The 9783-nt window shown below is 32.7% G+C and overlaps 2 protein-coding genes across 4 annotated transcripts in view; both read left to right on the plus strand.

Annotated features, from left to right (window-relative positions):
• The window catches only part of LOC105761247 (disease resistance protein At4g27190), a 23069-nt gene extending 21175 nt beyond the window's left edge, over nt 1-1894 (plus strand). The window contains exon 3 of the mRNA XM_052623456.1: nt 117-1894. Coding sequence (XP_052479416.1) covers nt 117-1527 — 1411 coding nt within the window. The 3' untranslated portion in view covers nt 1528-1894. The remainder of the gene's footprint in view (nt 1-116) is intronic.
• LOC105761246 (probable disease resistance protein At4g27220) overlaps nt 1-7464 on the plus strand; it is an 8477-nt gene extending 1013 nt beyond the window's left edge. Inside the window, exons 1-3 of one of the 3 annotated variants that reach the window (XM_052623454.1) lie at nt 2859-3117; nt 3733-3924; nt 4600-7464. In XM_052623454.1, coding sequence (XP_052479414.1) covers nt 4619-7333 — 2715 coding nt within the window. In that variant the 5' untranslated portion in view covers nt 2859-3117; nt 3733-3924; nt 4600-4618 and the 3' untranslated portion in view covers nt 7334-7464. Of the gene's footprint in view, nt 1-2858; nt 3118-3732; nt 3925-4599 lie in introns of those variants that run through there. The other 2 variants (XM_012579000.2, XM_052623453.1) reach the window with 2 other exon arrangements.
• Nucleotides 7465-9783: the final 2319 nt, after the last annotated feature.

A 9783-nucleotide genomic window follows, 5' to 3' on the forward strand; every position in this document is an offset into this window, starting at 1 on the left:
AAGCTCAGTATTATGAATAATACGAAATTCCTTAGCAATGACCAATTCTTTTACCAAAATTAAAATATATGCTTAGATGCCAATTCTTATGCTTGTATGGTATTGGTGTTGTGCAGGGAGTTTGTTGGACAAGCCGGAACTGTTTTTGAAGTTGGAAAGTCTATATTGGGTTTAATTGAAAACCATTGGGAATTCCCTAGAGGCATTGATGAGAATGTAAATAATCTGAGGAGAAAAGGAGATCGATTAAATGGTCAGAAAGAAGGCATCGAATCAAGAATCAAATCAAAGCTGCGTCCGAGAAAGAAAATCAGTAAAGAAGTTGTTCTGTATTTCGAAGATGTCAAAAGGATGAATGGGGAAATTCCTATTCTCGTATCCAAAGTTAGTACTAGAAGCTTTTTCTCCCGTGGATTTCTTGTAAATGATGTTCGTAAGATGGGAGAAGAACTTGACGAACTGCTTGAAAAGGGTAGATTTTCTGATGATTTGCTTGTCGATGATCTTTCGTGGATTGGTCAGGTGTTGCCAACACCAAGCTTTGTCGTTGATGCAATAGAACTTGTAAAGAATAAGATTATAAGATACTTGAGGAATGATGGAGTTCAAAAGATCGGAGTTTATGGAATGGCAGGAGTTGGAAAAACAACTGTTGTTAAGCTTGTCAACAATGAACTCTTAAAAAGTGTAAGCAATTTCGATATCATAGTATGGGTCACTGTATCGAGGGAATTTAGTGTTATTGAACTACAGAAGAAGATTGCAGAGGCAATGAACGTTGTTATTACCGTAGATGAAGATGAAATATTAAGAGCAGGGATGTTGTATGAAATTTTGACTGAAAAGGGTAGATTTGTTTTATTCTTGGATGGTGTATGGGAGGGATTTTCCCTTGAAAAAGTTGGAATTCCTGAATTTTCTGGGGGTAAATTAGTGTTGACAGCTCAATCAATGGATGTATGTCGACAAATGGATTGTCATGTCATAAAAATGGAGCGGCTTCCTGAACAAGATGCATGGCAATTGTTCTTGGACAATGTTGGTCATAATCTAATGAATTTTACAGATTTACTACCGATTGCAAGATGTATCGTTGAGCGTTGTGCTGGTTTGCCGTTGGTGATAGTTACAGTTGCTTGTACCATGAGAGGTGAAAGGAGTCTTTCAATATGGAGGAATGCGCTCGTAGAATTGAAATCAAACATACTGGTATGGGTTAAAAATGAGGTGTATTCGCAACTGAGATTCAGCTATGATCGATTAAAAGATCCAGGAATTCAAAAATGTTTTCTTACTTGTGCATCGTATTGTGAAGATTTGGGAATTTTGAAAGGACAGTTGATAATGGATTGGATTGAAAAAGGATTAATAGATGAAATGGGTAGCAAGGAAGTAATGTTGGACAAGGGCCAGGCTATACTAAGAACACTAGTTGAGAATTGCTTGTTAGAAGATGTAGGCAACGAAAGGGTGAGAATGCATGATCTCACCATAGATATGGCTAAACTTATCATTCAAGAATTGTAAGAATCATGAATTAACAATGCAATTTTTAACACATGTATTGTTAGTTTCAATTTTTTTATTTATTATGAACTTAAAGTAATTTAAATCCAATTAAAAAACTCCTATATATAAATTAATTTAATTAACAATTCAAACATTTATGATTTGGAATTATTCTAAAGCAACAGTTGATAAGAGATTGGGTTGGAAAGGGATTAATAGAGGAAATGGGTAGCTTGGAAGCAAAGATGGACAAGGGAGAAGCTATACTAAGAACACTAGTAGAGAATTGGTTGTTAGAAAATGTAGGAAATGAAAGAGTAAGAATGCATGATCTTGTAACAGATATGGCTAAACTTATCACTCAAGACTTGTATTAACATTGCAACTCTCTAACACTTTTATTTTAGATGAATTAAAATGGTACAGTCAGTTCAGAATTCGGGATTGTTTCCCAAAATATGTTTTCCTTCTGATAGCCGATTTGTTTCTAATTTTAAACAGAAACTTTTCAAACTCTAAATCCCTGCCTATTTCTTTTAAGCCTTGATAAATACTGTTAATAATTACTTGTTGAATTGAGAATCTAAGTCACAGTCTAACCTTAACAAAAGGAAACCCCGATGTAGTTGATTAAGCTAGATGATTTTATACCAGTGTTGAGTCATTAATGGATAAAAAAATATCTTTTAAACTATCCCTAAAACATATTTATCATCAACTTTAAATCTTATTTATAAATAATTAAGAAACAAAAAGGTTAAACCGTGTGGGTGCTTTCCTCGTCTTTTCCCACGCCAGCCTTTCTTTAGCCAAGCATTTCATTTTAATTTAAAAATTAAATTCCAAAAATTTAAATTAAATTTGTATAAGAAAATCGTCATTGTTTTTGAGAGAATTTTATTTAAATCTTACTTTAATTCTTAATTTAGATCGGATGACATATCTGTAATTATATAAAAAATAAATCATAATTTCTCATTTACAAAATTTTAAATTTAAATTTTAAAGCATATATCAATATTTTCTTTTATCTTCTAATGAAATATTAACATTTAATTTAAAGATTAATAAATTAAACAAAGATAATAGTAAGTATATATTGAGTTCAAATACTGCTACATGTTTTTTTTAATTCTTAAATTATATATATATTTACTATGATCTAAAGGCAACTTATACCACTTTTATAATTTCATTTGTGGAGTAAAAATACTCTAAAATTTTCATTAAATAAAAGATTTGATTGATTATTGAAAATCACGGGCAAAGTGTGAAACTTGCTTTTCGTACTGGTTTCCTCGTATTTTCCTAGAAATTCTTTTTTCCCTTTATATGAGTGGCTTTCGCACCGGTTTCCTTTGGGTTGTAGGTGAGTCAAGGGCAGGCATAGAAAAACCCTTTCGAGTGGCTCTTTTCTAGCAGTTTGGCATCATATTATCAGGACCTTCTTTTGCTGCTCATCATCTCCCATCCAACAGATTTGTATATTTTTTCAATTTCGCCTTTTTATTCTTCTTTCTAAGGTCTTAAGCTGCAACATACTATAAATTCATTTTCATGGTGAGTGCCGGTTTTTTTTTTTCCTTCACTGGCAAACAGAAGTATCAGGTAACTTTAATTTCTAATTCTCTGTTTCTTTTAATTTTCACAAATCCTGAGAAAGTTTTTGCTTGTTCTTGAAATATTTCTATGTTATTGCTTCCTATCTTTTCTAAGATCTTCCCTTGACTCACTTTTGATTTGGGTTTTTGTTTACTTTTCATCTTTTTGTTGAAAATTTATTCATATGCTTTAATTTTCTGATTTCTTCATGATTAAGATGCACAAATTTTATCAAGCAATTACCATAATCCAGGATTAAAAGCTGGAAAAAAACCCCCTTTTAATCTTTAAAGTCTGCATTTTGGTCGTGAATTTAAGTCTATAAAATTCATTTTCATGGCGAGTGTCATTTTTTTTTTCATATATGTTGAAAATCGTAAAATATGTAACTAAAATGGTGACTTGTCCAGGTTGGTTCTGAAGATTTAAGTACCAAATTCAAGCACCTCCATATATATATATATATATATATATATTAACCCTTTATCCTAAAGTTTTCTAGCAGCTTTCTTAGATGAAGATTTTAGTTTCAAAATAAATCTATTAATTCATTTATATATAAAAAATTTAGTTAAAATTTTAAAAATCATATGTATTTATTTTCCCCCTACTTTTTGTCAGCTTTCAGCAGTGGTTTCCTTTGTGCTGTAGGTGAAAGTAAGTTTAGGTGAGTGAAAGGCAGCTACATAAAACCCTTTGGAGTGGCTCTTTTCTACCAGTTTCCCATCATATTATCAGCAAGCAAACAACTTCTTTTGCTGGCTTTCCTCATTTGTGGTCATCATCACCGATCAAACAAGTTAGTCAGAAAAGGTATTTATTGAATTTCACCTTTTTATTGTTCTTTTAAGTCTCACTAAACTGCAACAAACTTGGTTCCTTTCAATGACATATATTGCTTTTTGATCCATGCTATTAACTATATATGTTGCCCACTTCAAGGGTGAGTGTCAGTTATTTTCATATACTAGGAAGATCACATCTATGTATTTTATATCTGAAGACATATGTGTTAGAATATAGAAAAAATCAAGACTCGATAACAGATGTCGCTAACTACAACTTGATATAATTGTTTATGATTGGTGTTCTAACTTGGTACAACTACAGTTCATGTGCTTCCAGGATCCCATTAGGCACATTTTATTGTAGAAGAGTAAAAGAAGAAAAATTATCCTAACATTGAAACTGAGATTTGGATTTCCTTTCTAAAGTATAATTTGCAATTTAGTAAATGATGATGCCACTGAAAAAAGAAATGATGCTATTGCACTGAAAAATCAAATATTAATGTATAAGAATTCCTTATGGTAATTTATTTGGATTGACTCTAGATATCTTTTTTCTATTAACTTCATTTCATTATTTTTGAGGGAAAATTTCTTGATTACATCTTTATAACTTCTAAAAGACTTGTGGAATCTGCTCAGAAAATGATAGCTGACAAAGCTTTATTATTTAGTTTCTAACATACTACATGTTATGCAGTTCTCTTTAACTTACAGCCATGGACTTTGTTCTGAGTATGATTCGTAAACACCTGACTATGTTTCGTAAACCACTGACTATGTTTCGTAAACACTTGGAGAATCATAGAAGCCTTGTTCGGCGTATGAATGGCTTGAAAAGGAAAGTAATGAAATTGAATAGTATGAAGGAAGATACAGATTCTAGAATGAGTGCAGAGTGGCTGCCAAGAAAGAAACTCAAGAGGGAAGTCCAGTTATGGTTGGAAAATGTCGAAAGAATCAATGGCGAAGTACAAAACCTTGATGGAAAAATGGGTGAAAGCAGTCGTTTTACACGTGGACTTCATGCAGACGATGTGTTAAAGAGGATAAGGGAAGTTGAGGAACTTATTGAACAAGGCAACTTTCAAGATGGTTTGGTGGTTGATGATCATCAATGGATTGATCAGGTTTTGCCGACAACAACCTTATTGGGTGAAGGTGCAAAGGCCTGTGTGGAAGAGATTTTCCAGTGCTTGATGGATGATGAGGTTGGAAAGATTGGAGTTTGGGGGATAGGTGGTGTGGGGAAAACAAACATCATGAAGCTTATAAGCGATCAACTCTTAAAAGTGACGGGGAAGTTCCGTAGTGTAATTTGGATCACTGTAACCAAGGACAAGAGTATTGTTAAGCTACAGGATTACATGGCAAGTAAGATTGGAGTAAGCTTTTGTGGTGATGAAGATGAAATAACAAGGGCAGGGATGCTGTTTGGAACATTGTCTCGGAAGAGTAGGTTTGTGATGATCTTGGACGATTTATGGGAAGAGGTTTCCCTTGAGAAGTTAGGAATTCCTGAGCCATCTACTGGGAGTAAATTATTGTTGACAACGCGATCATTTGATGTGTGTCGAAAAATGAGTTGTAGAGCAATCGAAGTGAAGCCTTTGGTGGAAGAAGAGTCGTGGAAGTTGTTCTCGGAGAAGGTGGGTCAGGATATTCTAAATATTCCAGGGGTGGAACCAATTGCAAAAAAGACTGCTAAGCTTTGTGGGGGTTTGCCATTGGGAGTAATTACTGTAGCTGCTTGTATGAAGGGCATTGATGACCTTTCTGACTGGAGGAATGCACTAAAGGAATTAAGTGAATGCAAAGAAAGTGTTAATGGGTTGGAAGATGGGGTGTTCCAGCAGCTGCGATTTAGTTATGATCATTTGAATGATCTAAAACTTCAACTTTGTTTCCTCAGTTGTGCATTATATCCTGAGGATTGGGAAATTGAGGAGAGAGAGCTTGTTCAACTTTGGATTGCCGAAGGGCTTGTGGAAGAAATGGATAGCAGGCAGACAGAATTTGACAGGGGTCATGCAATAATGAATAAACTCAAAAGCAATTGTTTGTTAGAAGTTCTTCCTAAAACTGAATATGAAAGACGTGTAAAGATGCAAAATCTTGTGAGAGACATGGCGTTACATATCACAAGTGTGAAACCTCGATTCTTGGTAAAAGCTGGAATGGGATTAAGGGAGCCACCGAAGGTGCAAGAATGGAGCGAGGATTTGGAGAAGGTTTCATTGATGTGGAATCGGGAGTTAGAAGTTCTGTATCCCTTGGAAATGTCACCACCAAAGTGTCCGATGCTCACATCATTGTTGCTGCCTGGTTGTGGTATAAAGAGCATTCCAGAAGGTTTCTTCAAGCATATGGATGGACTCAAGATTCTTGATCTTTCTCGGAATCCTATGAAGAGTCTCCCAAATTCCATATCAAATTTGAAGAATCTCACTGCATTATTGCTTTACTACTGTGATCATTTAGAGTATGTGCCATCATTGTCAAATCTTAGAGCTTTAAAGGAGTTGTATGTTACAAAAACAGCTGTCAAGGAATTCCCTCATGGAATGCAAAACTTGCCTCTCAAATGCCTAAATCTAGATTCTATATACATAGATGAGATCCCGAATGAAATATTCTCTAGACCTTCTTGCCTTCAAGAATTGAATGTTGGTGGAACATTGATAAGTGGGGAGGAGGTAGGTGAGTTGGAGAAATTGGAAATCTTTGAAGGGAGGTTTTACGACTTGCCCAACTTGAACATGTATCTCCAAGCTTTTCATGGTCGAGAAGAGCCTCGTCAATACATCATCGTTGTGGGTAAAAGAGAAAGGGAATGGGAAATTCATACATCAAAAAGGATTGAATTATGGGATTGTGATATCTATCCCAATCAGATTATGCTTCCACGTCACATTGAGGAATTGTATGTCATGCACTGCACTTTCTATGGTCATGAAGAATACCCGATTATCTCCAGATTTGTCCTCACTTCACTCGGCACCTTTTCCTCTCTTAAATATCTTGTTATATGGAATTTAAAAAATAGAAAAAGGTTATTCTCTCCAAACTGTGTGCCGCTAAATTTACAAGTGCTTGAGGTTTGGAAATGTATGCTACTGGAGGAAATAATAGCATCAGAGGAAAGTGGAAGGGTTACCATGGAATTTTGTCTTCCACGACTGAAGGAAATTGTATTGAAAAATCTACCTGAATTGAAGAGCATTTGCAATGTTGATGCAGTAATGGTTTGTGAATCTCTTGAATGGCTTGTGGCACATAATTGTCCGAAATTAGAAAGGATGCCTCTTAAACTTCCCCAAACCCGATCATCTTCATCTCTTAAACTTTTTATAAATCTAGAGCCGATGGAGTTGTGGGAATCAATGGCATGGGCTGATCCTGATGCCAAGTCTCTTTTGATCCGGAAACTTTGATGAATGCAATTCCAAACTGTATTATTTATTTCTACATTTTATGAATAAGCTTTGAATATTTTTATTTGTAATCCAACCGAAAAGATATAACTTTGTTTTGTATACATAAAGTTTTGCTTTTCCATTCTCTACATTTTGCTTCAGAATAGTCTATATTAACACCCCATCCATACCATAATCGACCTCGAAAACGATGAAAAAAAGGACCTCATGAATAATATGAACGTTAAAAAGAATAGCTGAGGATGGAATCCAAAATCTTTAATTTTTAAGAGGATTCATCAGTTGCCCTGCTCTGTTTTTTATGTTGACTAGTGGGCATTTTGGTAGGTTTTTTAATAAATCGTGTTTATGATAGCATTTTAATTCAAACTGATAATTTTAAGACAATTAAAGCTTTTTAAGAGAGGATACCATCAAATAAAATTGCCCCAATAATAAATTGTAACATAATGGTATAATTAAAAAGTTGACACAATTATCTAAATGGAATTGCAATTATCCAAAAATATTAAGAATACGAGAAAAAGAAATATTAGTTTTAACATTTTTATTTGAGTCGAGCTTAACCAAAATTTTAGGTATATTTTTTAGGCCGAATCTAAACCTAATAATCGGGGCTAAAATTTCGGTTAGACTCGCAAGAGCATTTCTTATATTAATTAACAAAATTGACATTAAAGATTTTACTTTTGAAAAGGATATGAAGAAATTGAGTAATTTGAGAATTGAAGTGCTGGAATTGAAGTTAAAATTTAAATACTCACTGTTTAGCATGTGCATTAGGAATTAGTACAAACTCAAGCTAAATAGTGCTTCAAAATTTAGTAAAGTTAGTAACTACTGGTTCATTATTACTCATTGACTTACCCAAAATAAAGAAAAAGGGTCAGAAACCTTTTTTTTTGAAAACAATAAACTTATAGAACTGTATTCATGAGCCGAGCTTCAATTTGATATTTTCAATTTTGGACTAACCCAACCTAATTTACTATTTAATAATTAAAAATATATAATTTTTTACTAATAAAAGAAAAGCTAATAAGCAAAGGACACTTTGCCTCCTTAAATTTTATTTGTGTAGTTTTTTGGTAAAAATATTATGGAGGAATCCATACTAAGAGTTAGATTACATTTTATTCCTTTTACTAAAAAGTGGACAAATTAGTCCTTATACATTACATCAAAGAGTAAACTAGTTCAATCTTTTAAAAATCTCATCACTATTAAAATCTAATATCGTTGATGAATAACCAAACAATTACAAGTGTTGTGTCATATAATAACTAATTTTAACAATAAAATAGATAAATTTTTAACAAAAAGTTCAATTTATTTTTTAATATAATGTACAGAGACTAATTTATCGTTATTGATAGTTACAATTGTCAGTAGCATGAGAGGTGAAGTTAGTCTTCCAATATAGAAGAATGTGCTTGTAGAATTGAACCAAAACATATGAAATTTCATCGATGATGAAGACATGGTGGTGTATTGGCAACTAAGATTCAGTTACAATCGATTGAAAGATTGAAGAATCCAAAATTGTTTTCTTACTTGTGCATCGTATCTTGAAGATTCAGAAATCCTGAAGAAATAGGTGATAAGGGATTGGATCGAAAAGGAATTAATAGAGAGAATGGGTAGAATGGAAGCAAACTTGGACAAGGGCCAGGCTATACTAAAAACACTAGTAGAGAATAGGTTGTTAGAAAATGTAGGAAATGAAAGAGTGAAAATTCATGATCTTGCAACAGATATGACTAAACTTATCACTCATGACTTGTATGAATCATGAATTAACATTGCAACTTGGACATATGTATAGTTATTAGCTCCAACAATTTTATTTTTGATGAATTAAAATCATACAATAAATCGAAAATAATCTAAATTTAAAATAATTCAAATTTAATTAAAAACCCTAAAATTAACTTAATTAATAATTCAAACATTTATGGTTGAGGATGATTTTCAAAATATGTTTTTCTTTTGCATGTACTTAAAGATAGCCTATTAATAAAAGATTGAAACTGAAGTATTTTGTTTCTAGTTTTGAACAAAGACTTTTCAAACTCTAAATTACTACCTATTTCTTTTAAGCCCTAAACTATAAATTGCAATATTTGACAAATACCGTAAAATTAATTTGCTCAACCTATTTTTACTACAATTACTTGTTGAATTGAGAATCTAAATTAAAGTCTAACCTTAACAAAAGGAAACTCCGATTTAATTGATTAAGCTAGATGATTTTATACAAATGTTGAGTCATTGATGGATAAAGAAATCTTTTAAACTATCCTAAACTTTAAGAGAATGGATGAATTCTAAAATTAAGATTTTAGGTACCAAAAAATTGTTACACCATCAAATTTTAAAGTCCTGAAATTATTATTATACACTAATCCATTGAAAATTTATTTTATGTACCCTTTCCACCACATTAT

This window comes from Gossypium raimondii, chromosome 11, assembly GCF_025698545.1.
Source record: "Gossypium raimondii isolate GPD5lz chromosome 11, ASM2569854v1, whole genome shotgun sequence".
NCBI lineage: Eukaryota > Viridiplantae > Streptophyta > Magnoliopsida > Malvales > Malvaceae > Gossypium > Gossypium raimondii.